Here is a 17,098-nt window from a genome sequence, read left to right as displayed (position 1 = left end):
ACCATCTCCTTTAACTTAGAGCTGACCAGCTGTGTCTGCTTTGTTCATTCTCAATAGTCTGTCATATATTCATACTTGTAGCAACAAGAGTCTGTTAAATTATGAACCTTCTCCTGAAACAAGGCAGACAAATTCCCATCTTATTAAAAGAAGGATACTCCAGAGTTCTATGTTAACAGACTGTAATATTTCAAATTCTTGACATTCTAGATGAGCAGTATTAGGAAAATAATCAAGCAAAAAAGTAAATGTTCCATGAAAAAATTTCTGAATATCAATTTACATAAGAGACCAAAGCCTTAATATTAAACATATTTCCCTTCATACCATCACAGTTAAGCAAATATTTATACTGACAGGTGACAAGTGAATGAAGTTTTTCACCAAGTCTGTCATTTTTAACTTAGGAAATAGCTTAAAGTTTTAAAAGTTTACACATGCTAATTGTGTGAATATCAAAATTCAGGCAAACACAAGCTTCTAAACAATCTCCAGTTTTCACTGCAACAGTGTTCTTGAGAATACATAGATAATTCTGCTTTATACCCAGATTCTTTTGATATTTCCAACAAGATGGTATCAATAAAAGATCCAGACAGGATAAACTGTACAGAGAACAAAAAATACCAAAGTCCCTCACTGTATCTCACCAGATTCTCAATGGAGAGGAAAAGAGAAAAGTCCAAGGTTCCAGATGAAAGTTGTCATGGACTTTCCCCAAATTTAGTACCACCATCAAAAATCAAATTTCTTTACTCATCCAAGGAATGTAACTAGAAAACTAATTTTCATGGCATCAAATTTTATTTAATTTCTCCCTTCAGAGATAAAAACAGAAGATCTTTTCCAAAACATTAATATAGAAAAAATAAATAATAAAAAGACTATTACTATCATGTAAAACCTGAATGGCAGAATGAAGCAAACAAGAAAAAAGTTCCAAAGCTCATAATTTCTTGAGCTATCATGCCAGAAGTACCGAGTCTTTTCCCTATGAGGAGCTTTCAATTATCCCTGTCTAAAGACTGCTTTATGTAGCCTAAGACTAGCAGTAAGAGAATGGAAAAGGAAGAGGATTCTGGCTCTCTCAGGGGAGGGGAGTTCCGCTCCTATTCCAGAAGTATCATCATCTTTTCAAAGTCCAGTGAGTCAGACACACAGGCCACCAGACCATCCCAGATCTAGGAGTACTTGATAATATCTAATAGTAAGTCTTGACTTCTGAGGCTAAATTTCCAAATCCCTTCCCAAGTGGCATCTCAAACTCAGTGTTTACAAAATGGAACTAATCCATTTTGGGTTTGACAACACCAAACCCAGTGCTATCACTGTGCTGTGTGTGTCCTAAGTTGCTTCAGTTTTATCCAACTCTTTGCCACCCCATGGACTGCAGCCTGCCAGGCTCCTGTATCCATTAGATTCTCCAGGCAAGTTGGGTTGCCATGCCCTCCTCTAGGGGATCTTCCTGACCCAGGAATCACACCCACGTCTCTTGTGTCTCCTGCACTGGCAGGTGGATTCTTTACCACTAGAACCACCTGGGAAACCCCACCGCAAAGTTGCTCCTCCTTCCTGAATCTCCTAACTTGGAGAAAAGCCCCATATTCACTCCATATCACCAGAGTCATACTGCCTTTAAAATCCTTCGCAAATAACTTGCTGCCTCCATAGAAAATCCAAACCATGTGTCATGGCATTCAATACTCTTGAGGTAATTGCTTCATCTCCATAGTCATGTGTCTTTTCCTCTCTGCAACGTAAGATTAACACAATGTGTTTTGCCCGTTCTAAAATATTCACAGCTTCCTGGAATACAAAATCTTTCTTATGGCGAGAAAGACACTACTACTCTGGTCCATTTCAAACTGTTCATGGGATTCTCAAGGCAAGAATGCTGGTTTGCCATTCCCTTCTCCAGCGGACCACAAACAGAGTTTTGCCAAAAGAACTCACTGGTCATAGAAAACACCCTCTTCCAACAATACAAGAGATGACTCTACAAATGGACATCACCAGATGGTCAATACCGAAATCAGACTGATTATATTCTTTGCAGTCGAAGATGGAGAAGCTCTGTACAGTCAGTAAAGCAAGATGGGGAGCTGACTTGGCTCAAACCATGAACTCCTTTTTGCCAAATTCAGACTTAAATTGAAGAAAGTAAGGAAAACCACTAGGCCATTCAGGTATGACCTAAATCAAATCTCTTACAATTATGTAATGGAAGTGACTAGTAGATTCAAGGGATTATATCTGATAGACAGAGTGTCTGAAGAACTATGGACAGAGGTTTGTAACATTGTACAGGAGGCAGTGATCAAAACCATGCCCCCCAAGAAGAAATGCATAAAGGCAAAATGATTTCTTAAGAGGCCTTACAAATAGCTGAGGAAATAAGAGAAGCAAAAGGCAATGGATAAAAGGAAAGATATACCCATTTAAAGCAGAATTCCAAAGAATAGCAAGGAGAGATAAGAAAGACTTTCTAAGTGAACAATGCAAATAGAGGAAAACAATAGAATGGGAAAGACTAGAGATCTCTTCAAGAAAATCAGAGATACCAAAGGAATATTTCATGCAAAGATGGGCACAATAAATGACAGAATTTGTATGGACCTAACAGAAGCAGAAGATATTAAGAAGAGGTGGCAAGAATACACAGAAGAACTATGCAAAAAAGATCTCAATGACCCAGATAGAGCCAGACATCCTGGAATGCGAAGTCAAGTTGGCCTTAGGAAACAGCACTACAAACAAAGCTAGTGGAGGTGATGGGATTCCAGCTGAGCTATTTTAAATCCTAGAAGATGAGGCTGTGAAAGTGCTGCACTCAATATGCCAGCAAATTTGAAAACTCAGCAGTGGCCACAGGACTGGAAAAGGTCAGTTTTCATTCCAATCCCAGAGAAAGGCAATGCCAAAGAATGTTCAAACTACCACAAAATTGCCCTCATTTCACATGCTAGGAAGATCACGATCAAAATCCTCCAAGCTAGGCTTCAACAATACACGAACTGAGAACTTCTGGATGTACAAGCTGGATTTATAAAAGGCACAGGAACCAGAGATTAAATTGCCAATAGCTGTTGGGTCATAGAAAAAGCAAGAGAATTCCAGAAAACCATCTACTTCTGCTTCATTCACTATGATAAAGCATTTGACTGTGTGGATCACAACAAACTGTGGAAAATTCTTCAAGAGATGGGAATACCAGACCACCTTACCTTTATTCCGAGAAATGTGTATGCAATCAAGAAGCAACGCTTAGAACTGGACATTGAACAATGGCCTGGTTCCAAATTGGGAAAAGAAGTACATCAAGGCTATATATTGTCACCCTGCTAATTTACCTTATATGCAGAGTACATCATGCAAATGCCAGGCTGGATGAAGCACAAGCTGGAATCAAGATTGCCAGGAGAAATATCAATAACCTCAGATATGCAGATGCTACTACTACTCTTATGGCAGAATGTGAAGAGGAACAAAAGAGCCTCTTGATGAGAGTGAAAGAGGAAAGTGAAAAAGCTGGCTTAAAACTGAACATCCAAAAAATCAAGATCATGGCATCCAGTCCCATCACTTCATGGCAAATAGATGCGGAAACAATGGAAACAGTGACAGATTTTATTTTCTCAGGCTCCAAAATCACTGCAGATGGTGACTGCAGCCATGAAATTAAAAGGCGCTTGCTCTTTGGAAGGAAAGCTATGACAAATCTATGACATTAAGCAGCAGAGACATCTCACTGCCAACAAAGGTCCATAGAGTCAAAGCTATTGTTTTTCCCGTAGTCATATTTGAATGTGAGAATTGGACCATAAAGAAGACTGAGCACTGAAGAACTGATGTTTTTGAACTGTGGTGCTGGAGAAGACTCTTGAGAGTCCACTGGATTGCAAGGAGATCAAACCAGTCAATCCTAAACAAATCAACCCTGAATATTCACTGGAAGGACTGATGCTGATGCTGAAGCTGAAGCTTCAATATTCTGGCAACCTGATGCAAAGAACTGACTCACTGGAACAGACCGTGATGCTGGGAAAGACTGAAGGCAGGAAGAGAAGGGGATGACAAAGGACGAGATGGTTGGACGGCATCACCGATTCAATGAACTTGAATGTGAACGGGCTCCGGGAGAAGGTGAAGAACAGGGAAGCCTGGCACAGTCCGTGGAGTCACCAAGAGTCGGACAACAACTGAACAACAACTCTGGTAGATCTGGAAAACTCCTATTCATTCTTCAAGATTGAGGCCAATGATAATCTGCTGAGTCCAAAGTTTCTGACTCTTCACCAAGAAGAACTGAATAGTTTTTCCTCTATCTTCCTACTCTTATAGGATCCTGTGTATTTAATATTCCTGTTGTAAAACAGTATTTAATATATTTGTTTTTAATATATTCTGATCTTCTTAAAGGCAGAGTTTTTACCTTATATATACATTGTTCAAATTGTCAATATGCCACGAAATGTACAGCAACTAGTAGAAGGCTCAATAAATCACTGAATTGATTAACTTATTATTGATCAATTAAACTTTGGTTTTCCTCTGTTCAGTGCACTTAAATTTCCAAGATTAAAAAAAAGTCTGTTAAAGAATGGTACTTTTTCTAATCTTCCACGCATACTTCTGAAGTCCCTTAGAATTTCCATTTGCCTCAAAATCATTAAGTCTCACCAATAAGACATACTACACCATTCTTACTCCTTAACTAAATACTCAAGGTAAGCCTTTTCTATACATGTTTATAAGTTTTACAATTGCTATACTATTATAAGTTTTACTATTTTTACTATTATAAGCATTTGCCAAACACAAAATGCTTAAGGGATTAAAAAAAATTTAAGCACTATTTCAGAAAGCCCCTGGTATCTCAGATGCACTGGCAAACATCAATTGAAGAAACAGAAGAAAAAAGGAGATGTTATCCTCTTGTTCATTCATCCATTTGAAATAAAATTTAATCACTGCATGTTTATTGAAAAAATGAGAGAGCAAATGTTAGGAATATTATATAAACAACAAAACTGTTACAAAATAAACCATTCAAGATGAAATGTTTATGCAGGACATAAAGGTTGAAAATTAAAGTCAATGAAAAGAAAAATTAAGCAAGATAAATCCAGAGGCCTTTAAAAAAATTGGTTTACAACATTTGTAAAAACAAACCAAATAAATCTATTAGAACATAATCACATCTATTTATAGATATGATTTTTAAAACTTAAATATTATGTGGTTGTCTATATATTATTTTTTAAGGAGGAGAAAATTTAAGAAGAAAGAAAATGGTAAAATGCAACAGGAAGAAGACAGATACTGAGGAATGGCTCATGGTGTGAGTTAGGTTATCAGAGACATTCTGCACTGGAATCTGAAATGCAGGGAGCACATGTGGTATATGCTTGCAGAGGACTTAACACTAAGGGCATTCTTCTGCTACTTCTGCCAACAGATGAGCAGCTTCTGAGAATGCATACCAAATTAATTCCTCAGCTGTTCACATGCATAGAAGCAGCTGCTGCTGGTACTGCCTAACACTTATGGTAGTCTGTCAGCACTCTAATCTCTACCACAGCAGACAAGCCACTCAACTAAGGCTGTTGTTGCACTTCCAAAGACAGAATCTCTGAATTAAGAACCAGGTGGCACTAGACTGCCAGCTCTGAGCCTCAGAGCTGCTGGCTGCATGTTGCTGGGTCTATCAGCTGCTGAGCCATTCTTGCTAAAAAAAAAAAAAAAAAAAGCTTAACAAAACGACTCCTGCACAGAAAATTTTCTGAAATCATGATAGCACTCAGTGCAAAATAAGAGTTCAATCTACAGAAATCCATTTCACAGATGTTTTAAGAACACATCTATTTTATAAAGTAAAGCACATCTGTATGAAAAGAATTAAAAAGAGAGAAGAACCTATAGGAAATCAAAATCAAAATATTTACAAAGAATGCATCAGGAACTTAAAGCTTCCTCGTATTTTTACATGATAGTTTTATTTTGCAACTATGAAACACTAAGAAAGTTTTTAAAATATTAAGAAGTCATCTAAACATCTCAAATTAAGATAAGATTCCTAATAGTATACTTTTTCATATTTCTGTACTAATTACTTCCCTGAGTGGTTCAAAATCCTATGCTTTCTTCCTCGTTAAAGCAAAGGCACAGTTACAGACTATAATCATGGCTCTGAGGTCTTAGTCACAATGAGAAGTGAACATATTAACTAAATAGGCCGAAGTAATATATAAAGAGCATTTAAAACAAAATTTTGGGTCTCATTTTTAAAAAAATGTACATGTCTTTCCTATATTATAATCAAACATAGTTATCAATTACTTAAAAAAATTATTTATTGTTAATATTAGTAATAGCTTTTAAAAGTACCTTGATCTCTGTGTTTCTAAAATTTTTCCCAGTCCATTTATTGATCTGAAATAAATATAAAAATGAACAGGGTAAAAAAGTAAATGTTAATTTTTTAAAAAACCACTCCACATTATTTCTGAAACATGAAGTGAGCATACACAAGTATATCATACAGCTAGAGAAACATAAACAATAAGAAAACTTACATTTTTTATAGTTTAGTTTTTTACTTCTAATCATAAATCAGGTATATTCCACTTTTGCAATCAAACATGATATGTAAAAATCTACTGCACAACTGACAGACTAGGGACTACTTTGTGTTTATATAAAGACCCTTCACTTTAGAAAAAATGATTTATAAACAGCCAGTAATTCTAATGTTCTTGAAATGAGTAAACACATCAAACTTTTAAACTGACACCTAATTTTCCTCAACACGCATTGGTGGAAATGGCTGTACACACGCTAGAAATAAAAACCTAGTTACAAGTGACTTTGACCCCAGCCTGTCCTCAGTTTCAGTCACACATCTGTTTTTTTAAATAGAATAATCTCTTCAGTTCCCTAGCTAGGATCTCTATCTACTCTGCCAGTCCTCCCCTTTCTGGTACAAAGATAATGAAATATGTTTCCCTTTGTATGGTGCCAAAAATACTTGTTAAATCCTTTTCAGTATACAGTATAATATCTATTTATATAATCAATTTCACTACCTTTAGGGTTATTTGCTGACAACATCTGCTATTGTTCTTGTGGGTAAAAATTCCCAAACAATGATAGTGAGGCAAGACTCTCTACTAATTCACAAAACTCTTAATCTTCTCTTTTGAATATACTCTATAACCTGATAGCTATTACCTCTCAAGTATGTTTACTTTCTTCCAACTCTTCAAATCTAATTCCGAGTCAGTCACAAGTCTGAGGTACAATGGAGGGTAAGAAGCCCAAAGAGGCTATAATTTATCACAGTGCTTTGTCAAAGTCTTTTCTGGTATTGCTATACAGTACAGGCTGGCAACAACGTTCAACTGCATATTCTAAAAGCAATGGAAAACAATTTTACTTATTACTATTTACATAAGTCTATTACTCAACAACAAAATATGTGATTCCCTGAATATGTGATTCAGTGATAAATGAAGCAAGTCAATCTTGAACCTTAAATTTCTACAAGACAACAGTTACAGTAAAAATATTCTGTACATTTTTAATATGCAGCTACTTAACACACATTTCTAATTTTGTACCTAATAGTTGTTCTTAACTTGTTTAAATCCTCTTCTGAAACCAAGTCTGTTTTATTGAGGATGATGATATCTGCCAAAGCAACTTGCCTAAATTAGCAAACAAAGAACAGATGTCAAGAGAAAAGCTAGGAAACGAAAAATAGAAAATGCCTCCTCCAGACCAATTAGCAATTTAAAAGTATACAGTACTCTATGTAATAACTTGATTTACCCCTATTTATCATTCTTCAAATAGTAAGGATGTATTGCATTCATCACTATAAAAATTAGGATTCACATCATTCATTCAAAAAATATTTATTAAGTGTTCTTACTGGCTACTCTAAAACTACAAAGATACGCCTCAGAAAGTTTACAATCAAGGACGGTTTATAATTAGGATGATTTTCAACTCATGATTTTCTCTGTAAAGAAATGCATAATTATGATATCCAATATGGTAGGAACAAGGACAGTCTACTTATTAAAGTATTCCACGTAATAGTTACCATAATTTTCAAAGAAATTACAAAGAACAAGTTCACTTAACATTCAGTTCAGTCGCTCAGTCATGTCCGACTCTTTATTAACATTTTTCAAAAATCTACACTAAAGATATGTAAGGATCTTGAACAATTACCTTCATCATTACAAATATGTATTTTCTAAGATAGATACACTACAGAAATTCAAGTTAAAGAATCCAGTTGACAGGATGCTGGATAACAATATAGCTTACTATGATTAGAAATTCTATTTTCTAGAATTATTTAAAATTTCCTCAATTCTTCAGGAAAGTTTAATCACTAGACTGTTTCCAGTACTGGTTTTATACTACCTAATGGTATAGCTAATAGAGTTTTGCCAAGAGAATGCACTGATCATAGCAAACACCCTCTTTCAATAACACAAGAGAAGACTCTACACATGGACATCACCAGATGGTCAATACCAAAATCAGATTGATTATATTCTTTGCAGCCAAAGATGGAGAAGCTCTAGACAGTCAGCAAAAACAAGACCAGGAGCTGACTGTGGCTCAGATCATGAACTCCTTATTACCAAATTCAGACTTAAAATGAAGACAGTAGGGGAAACCACTAGACCATTCAGGTATGACCTAAATCAAATCCCTTATGATTATAATGTGGAAGTGAGAAATAGATTTAAGGGACTAGATCTGATAGATAGAGTGCCTCATGAACCATGGACGGAGGTTCGTGACATTGCACAGGAGACAGGGATCAAGACCATCCCCATGGAAAAGAAATGCAAAAAAGCAAAATGGCTGTCTGGGGAGGCCTTACAAATAGCTGTGAAAAGAAGAGAAGTGGAAAGCAAAGGAGAAAAGGAAAGATATAAGCATCTGAATGCAGAATTCCAAAGAACAGCAAGAATAGATAAGAACGTCTTCCTCAGCGATCAGTGCAAAGAAATAGAGGAAAAGAACACAATGGGAAAGACAAGAGACCTCTTCAAGAAAATCAGAGATACCAAGGGAACATTTCATGCAAAGATGGGCTCGATAAAGGACAGAAATGGTATGGACCTAACTGAAGCAGAAGATATTAAGAACAGGTGGCAAGAATACACAGAAGAACTGTACAAAAAAGATCTTCATGACCGACACAATCACGATGGTGTGATCAGTCACCTAGAGCCAGACATCCTGGAATGCGAAGTCAAGTAAGCCTTAGAAAGCATCACTATGAACAAAGCTAGTGGAGATGATGGAATTCCAGTGGAGCTATTTCAAATCCTGACAGATGATGCTGTGAAAGTGCTGCACTCAATATGCCAGCACATTTGGAAAACTCAGCAGTGGCCACAGGACTGGAAAAGGTCAGTTGTCATTCCAATCCCAAAGAAAGGCAATGCCAAAGAATGCTCAAACTACCGCACAATTGCACTCATCTCACACACTAGTAAAGTAATGCTCAAAATTCTCCAAGCCAGGCTTCAGCAATACATGAACTGTGAACTTCCTGATGTTCAAGCTGGTTTTAGAAAAGGCAGAGGAACCAGAGATCAAATGGCCAACATCCGCTGGATCATTGAAAAATCAAGAGAGTTCCAGAAAAACATCTATTTCTGCTTTATTGACTATGCTAAAGCCTTTGACTGTGTGGATCACAATAATCTATGGAAAATTCTGAGAGAGATGGGAATACCAGACCACCTGACCTGCCTCTTGAGAAACCTATATGCAGGTCAGGAAGCAACAGTTAGAACCAGACATGGAACAACAGACTGGTTCCAAATAGGAAAAGGAGTACGTCAAGGCTGTATCCTGTCACCCTGCTTATTTAACTTATATGCAGAGTACATGAGAAACGCTGGGCTGGAAGAAGCACAAGCTGGAATCAAGACTGCCGGGAGAAATAGCAATAAGCTCAGATATGCAGATGACACCACCCTTATCCAGAAAGTGAAGAGAAACTAAAAAGCCTCTTGATGAAAGTGAAAGTTGAGAGTCAAAAAGTTGGCTTAAAGCTCAACATTCAGAAAACGAAGATCATGGCATCTGGTCCCATCACTTCATGGGAAATAGATGGGGAAACAGTGTCAGACTTTTTGGTGGGGCTCCAAAATCACTGCAGATGGTGACTGCAGCCATGAAATTAAAAGACGCTTACTCCTTGGAAGGAAAGGTATGACCAACCTAGATAGCATATTCAAAAGCAGAGACATTACTTTGCCAACAAAGGTCCGACTAGTCAAGGCTATGGTTTTTCCAGTAGTCATGTATGGATGTGAGAGTTGGACTATAAAGAAAGCTGAGCATCGAAGAATTGATGTGTTTGAACTGTGGTGTTGGAGAAGACTCTTGAGAGTCCCTTGGACTGCAAGGAGATCCAAACAGTCCCTCCTAAAGGAGATCAGTCCTGGTTTTTCTTTGGAAGGACTGATGCTAAAGCTGAAACTCCAGTACTTTGGCCACCTCATGCGAAGAGTTGAGTCATTGGAAACGACTCTGATGCTGGGAGGGATTGGGGGCAGGAGGAAAAGGGGACGGCAGAGGATGAGATGGCTGGATGACATCACCAACTCGATGGATGTGAGTTGAGTGAACTCCGGGAGTTGGTGATGGACAGGGAGGCCTGGCGTGCTGCAGTTCATGGGGCTGCAGAGTCGGACACAGCTGAGCGACTGCACTGAACTGAAGTGAATGGTATAGCTGGTTATTTTTAAAGAACAACCAGATTCTCAAAAGTAAATCAACTTTAATTCACTGAAAAGCAGGTTTCAACAGTAGGTACATCACAATCCCATTTTTATTTAAGTAAATTTCATATGAATAAAGACTGAATGTGTACATCTCAAAATACAGTCAACTGCCATCTTCAAATTGAAGGGCTTCTGTATTTAACTTTATTTTGGTTTCTGTGTGTGTGTTAGTTGCTCAATCGTGTCCAACTCTTTGAGACCCAACAAACTGTGTAGGCTGCCAGGCTCCGCTGTCCATGAATTCTCCAGGCAAGGATACTGGAATAGGTTGTCATTCCCGTTTTACTACTTTCTATTTGGTTTACTTATATTTTCTGTAACAAATGCATTTTAACAACAAAAAACTCACAAAAATATTTAAGTTTAGTCTAATGTGAATCATAGCTAAATACCAAATGACATGTTTAGCCAGGATTATAAAACAACAGAGTACCATATTGCAAAATGACAGGGGATCAATCACCTGTTTGTATCATCTGCAGCAAATCTTGGCTCATGGAAAGGAGACCTCCCTTTCAAATCGAACAGCATATTCGGGTACTATTGAAAGTGAAAGTGAAAATTGCTCAGTCCTGTCCAACTCTTTGCAACCCCATGGACTGTATAGTTCATGAAATTCTCTAGGCCAGAATACTCGAGTGGGTAGCCTTTCCCTTCTCTAGGGGATCTTCCCTGGGACTATTGCCTATTCCCAAACTCTTTCCCCATTAACAAGACTATGCTTAGGGTCAGCAAAATAATTTAAATATTCGTAAGTCTAAAGAGAGGGCTTCTCAGGTGGTGCTAGTGGTTAAGAACCAGCCTGCCAATGCAGGAAACATAGGAGACATGGGTTCCATTCCTGGGTCAGGAAGATCCCCTGGAGGAGGAAATAGCAACCCACTTCAGTATTCTTGCCAGGACAATCTCATGGACAGAGGAGCCTGGCAGGCTACAGTCCGTGGGGTCAGAAAGAGTAGGACACGACTGAGCAAGCACTGTAGACTAAGTCTAAAGAGAACCCAATTAGGAGCATAAAGGTATTTAAACAAAAAATGTTCTAAATGTCAAACTGCAACCATTTCTGTATTGTTCCTCTGTTGCGTTGAATAACAGTGAACATTTGAGTCAAATGAATTACTGTGAAAGAAGGCAGGAAGTGAATCAACTCTTGTTTAACAATCATTTTCAATCCCGAAGAAACTGTATGAGAACAACAAAATATTTTTAAATGTTAACATATTAAAAGTTCCTCACAAAGAACAAATGGGCTCAGCACTCAGTTTATGCTGTAATATAGTTTTAAATAAAATTTTAGTTATCAGACCATTATAAATAGGAATAATTCAAACACAGGAAGAATATTTTCCTTGATTATGTTTTTGTTTCTCAGTTTGTTTTGTTTTTCCTATCAATAATTTCCTTTTTCCATTTAGCCAGTAAGTAATCAGTAAATACTTTAAACAAATGAATACCTAGAAGCTTCATTGATAAGTCCATCAGGTTTTTCTTCTGCTAAATGCTAAACAAAAACAAAATTTGAACAAAAGTTACTGTGGTGTAACACACAACCTAAAGTCAACACAAAGGATTTTTACTTCTTACCTCTAATAAAAACTTCAAGTTCTATTGGTGGTTTAGTTGCTAAGTTGGGTCTGACTCTTGCAACCTCATGGACTATATCCCACCAGACTCCTCTGTCCATAGAATTTTCCAGGCAAGAATACTGGAGTGGGTTGCCATTTCCTTCTCCAAGGGATTTTCCCAATCCAGGGATCAAACCCAGGTCTCTTGTACTGCAGGTGGATTCTTTACCAACTGAGCTACCAGGAGGGTCCATTAAGTTCTCTTATTGAATATCCAAATTCAGGACTAACTTTTCTATCCGAAACCATTTTCTTCCTCACTTGTAAATTTTTTCCTACAGTGAACCTGTGGGGTTTTTTGAGGGGAAGGTGAGGTATAAGGGCTTAAATTTTGTCCTCTGACCTCTTCTTTTTCTTAAATGGAAAACCTCCAGATTTAAATAATGTCATAAAAACACAGAACATTATAGTTCAGAAATTAGGCATTTTCCTTTTTACAAAACTGTCCTTGTTCTAAATATTCATTATTACTTACTTTTTTAAGAGATAATAACCACCAAAATTATACTTTAATAAACTTCCCTCCATTCCTAGCCCTACCCCAGAACCAGGCACATTATGAACTCATACTGTGCTCTTGCAATTCCCTAGAAACAAATGATCTGTTGGAAGGACAGTCTTATATTTAGCAAAAAGTTGGTTAACATTTTGAAACCTACACTTGAATGGTCTGGCCTCTCCAGTTAACTTTATTTTGCACCTTGCCAGAGTCACGATAGCACCAAAAATACTCTGACAGAGAAGTCCACAGGATAGTTTTCATTTCTCTGGGAGTACGTATTATTTTTCCAAAATCCTATTTATATCCCTAAAGTCACCAGTGTCGTAAAGTTCTTCTCTAAAAAATGTTTCACCTTCATTACCTTAACCTTCAATAGATGTTCTCTGTCACAAGAAAAAGTTGCCTACTAATGTCAGAGGCAATTTGATTATATAACATTTTTGGTATTTGAATTGAACCCCACAAATTATTAAGTCCTTTTATAAACATGGTCTCATTTATCCCTAATAACAATTATGGGGAATGACTATTCTTATTTCATAAAAGAAAAAACTAAATCTAACACTGTCACCATCACAGGATACCTTTTCATAGGGTGATTTTTCAAAAATTGCAAGAGGGCTCAATAGAAGTAAAATGAACATAATTTAAAAACCTTTGTGAAAGCTTTTTATGTCATATAAAATCATTCTTGTATGCTGCTGCTAAGTCGCTTCAGTCATATCCGACTCTGTGCAACTCCATAGACGGCAGCCCACCAGGCTCCTCCATCCCTGGGATTCTCCAGGCAAGAACACTGGAGTGGGTTGCCATTGCCTTTTCTAATGCATGGAAGTGAAAAGTGAAAGCAAAGTCGCTCAGTCATGTCCAACTCAGTGTCATTAATAACTGCATAAAATTATATGCATAATAATCACCTAAAATTATATTCAAAATTATTTCATCAAATCAGTTTTACAGTTCATGAAGAGGTAGATCATTAAGGTATTTGGATAGTTTGGAACCTAAGAGCAAACTGGTAATCATTTTATTTACTAGTCTTGGTAAAGTCTATAGAGAAAAACTTTTTTTCTCCTAAAAGTTTGACAAATTCTATTTTTGGGGAAACCAGTCTAAACTAAAACTAGAGTAATGATGCACTGATTCCACTTTAGGTGCAAAATGATACCACTTTAGGTGCAATCCTATAAATTCAACTGGTAGGCTACAGTCCCTGGGGTTGCAGAGAGTCAGACATGACTGAAGAAACCGAGCATGCATGCTGAATAGATAAGTGGATGTTGTTATCTGAAGAATACTACCTAATGTGCAGCAACAAACCCCCTTCTAGTCAGTAGGAAATCTATTTAATAAAGATGTATTTTTAGCAAGGCAAATGTCTCTGAATGGTCCTATAATATTGAATTCTTTTAAATTTTTGAAATAGTTTCAAAATATTTTGTATTTTGATCTTTTGAAAGATTTATTTACATATGAATTTGGGGCTTTTCAGCTGTGAGCTGGAGGAGTATGAAAAAGATATAGCAAGAAAACCAGAGATTTTTTTTTAATTTCCATACCTAAGCATAACTAATAAATAATATAGTATTTTCACAAAGTAACTCATGTTTTTAATACATCCAGTCTCCAGAAGATCAAAAATTTTCACTCAAAGCTAATGGGGCATGTAATCTATCTTCAAAAGATTAGAAATTTTCACTCAAAGCTAACATGGACTGAACTAACATTTTATGCTCTCTAGGAAGTCAAGAAGCATCATATACACAAACATATTAAAATTGCCCCAAATAAAAACCTACCAATAAGTACAATTCTATTAAGAATATGGTATGTAATAAACATATAAAAAAGCAGAAGAGATAAATGCCCCTGTTCTATGTAAATATGAAGGCTATACAAACATAAACAAATAATAAATGCACATTAACATTTATTTTCTCTGGCTATCAGCTCAACATTTCCTTTATGCAACTTCTTACCTTCGAAAGTCAAACTCTGCAAAAAGACTAAAACCAGTGTCTGCGATTCAAAAGGACATTTTCCAGTGACTTACACCATTAGTCATTAAGTTAGATGACTCCCATTTACAAAGTTAAAAAATAGAAACTGTGACATTCTACTCTATCTATACAGGTAAGGAAGAAAACATTTTTGCAATGTTTTTTTCAAAATATTTTATGTGTGTGTATCCCCAACAGATGCCTCATCGCTGCTTAGAGACTGGCTTTTGCTCACATATCAGAAAAGATTTTAAAAAATTTGGCAGTATTTAATCAAACATATCAAAAAGGTTAAGGTTCCACCCTCTAACTTAGCATAGCATAAAAATAAATCCTTTGAAATAACACCACTGTATGATACAACTTCAGGAAGGGTTTAGAGGGTGTCCCTTTTCTACAGAAATAGAAACAGCCTGGTAGGAAAGAAAGTAAAAAACACTGTTTTGACCAAAGTAGAAAGAAATCTAGTGTCAAAGATGTCAGATGACACTAAAAAAAAAAAAGCAGCAGCAGCTATTTCTTTCCAATGGATTAGTTATAGCTAATGCTATTTTAGCTTTTAAAAAAAGATTATTGCATAATGTCAGTCTATTTATTTTTCTGGTCTTTTCTAAGCCAAACTGTTTACTGACTGAATTGTTTCAACAGCTTGTGCAATATAACAGAAGAACCAAAAAGAAACCTCTGACTTGACCTTTTCTGTGTAACTTCATTCTTTGATTCTATTGCATTAAATGCTGTCACATTCTTAGAACTGAAGAGGACAATGTCAGTAGCCTGGGTGTCAAGTCCTAAGAATAGAGAGCTGTCATTTGAAGTTGTCCAATTCTTTGCCCATGATTAAAAAATGAATATTTCAGATCAATGGGTGACAATCCCATTAGAGTGATAGCCCATGATATCAATTACCACTTCAGTTTCAATTTGGCTGGCTGGCCACAGGGTACCATTTCTCAGGTTTACTTGTGATGGGCTGGCTCTGTGAAGCATGACACCCTTAAATTGCTGCCCATTATCCAAGTGTCATTCCTTGTACTGCCTCAGAATTCTCTGAATCACAAGCAGCTCCTGAGGTCAAGCTTTGCAACCAAAGGAACTGGACAAGTTGGCAAATTCTTTATATAAAGGAAAAGTTATCTATTTGGCACCTGACTTAGAAAATCTGAAGTTTCCATTATCCTGACAGTACGTCAGTTTTGTGTAGGTATATTGATTTAATAATTTAAGAGGTTTTATCAAGGTGGCAGGGGGTTAAATGTTTACTGTGTTTGCATTATTCAGAATGTTGCTTTGCCTTTTTTGGCTTCTATCACACTCATAATAGATTCTATTTAACTCTTTTCCACACCCAAATATACATAAATACATAAAGAGTTTGATTTGGCACAAAGCACTTTTAAGTCCATCAAAACAAACAAACAAAAATCCTGCTATCTATCCTGTAAATATTCCAAATTTGGTAATAAACTTATACAGGGGATGGATTCAAACATGCTCTTTAATAAACATTCAGTGACGAATTTTGACTTTTTTCGTTTTGTTTTGCTTCTTCTGTAAGCATTTTACTAGAAATATCATGATTTCAGGATAGCTGGAATATTTCAGAGAAAAACTATAATATTTGGGGTCTTTCTTTGGTTCTTAAGACTATTAATAAAATTTGACTTAACATCTAAAAATGAATTATTTCCCAAACTTCGCAAATTCGGGTCTCTCTATTCCTGAGGGAACTGAAGGGCTGATGAAGGGATATTATTAGTAACCCATTTAACAAGCCTGCCATCATAATGTTACTGAAGGTTTGAGAGAAAAACAAACTTGTTCAAGTTAAGAAATTCAGTTATAATGTGGGATAGAACACAAAATGGATGTGAATTTTAAAACATTACATTTAAACTTCTAAGAAGTGATTACTCTGAGCATTATACATATTCCCAGACCAGATCAAGGATGGAGGATAATTTTATCCTCTTCTGCCTTTAGTAATAACTCACTTGGAAAGTTGAGAAACACTACTTTATTCAGCAATATGCATTTTAAAATCTGACTATTTTTCATTTTGTAAACTGAAGTTCATTTAAATGCGTTTGAGCACCTTGGTAAGCTGCAAAAAATTCACAGCAAGATGCCTTTTAAAGGGGAGTT

The 17,098-nt window shown here is 36.4% G+C and overlaps 1 protein-coding gene across 2 annotated transcripts in view; it reads right to left on the bottom strand.

Moving 5' to 3' along the window:
• LOC138081095 (zinc-regulated GTPase metalloprotein activator 1B) overlaps nt 1–17,098 on the bottom strand; it is a 52,684-nt gene that overhangs the window by 18,702 nt on the left and 16,884 nt on the right. The window contains exons 7-9 of one of the 2 annotated variants that reach the window (XM_068974169.1): nt 12,281–12,327; nt 7,620–7,706; nt 6,388–6,432 (exon numbers count right to left, since the gene is read on the bottom strand). In XM_068974169.1, the coding sequence (XP_068830270.1) occupies nt 6,388–6,432; nt 7,620–7,706; nt 12,281–12,327 (179 nt within the window). The remainder of the gene's footprint in view (nt 1–6,387; nt 6,433–7,619; nt 7,707–12,280; nt 12,328–17,098) is intronic. The other variant, XM_068974170.1, reaches the window with a different exon arrangement.

The sequence above is a fragment of the Capricornis sumatraensis genome, chromosome 6, assembly GCF_032405125.1.
Source record: "Capricornis sumatraensis isolate serow.1 chromosome 6, serow.2, whole genome shotgun sequence".
NCBI classification, from domain to species: domain Eukaryota; kingdom Metazoa; phylum Chordata; class Mammalia; order Artiodactyla; family Bovidae; genus Capricornis; species Capricornis sumatraensis.
Note: the sequence above shows the minus strand (reverse complement) of the source record. Positions and strands in the feature narration are given on the sequence as shown.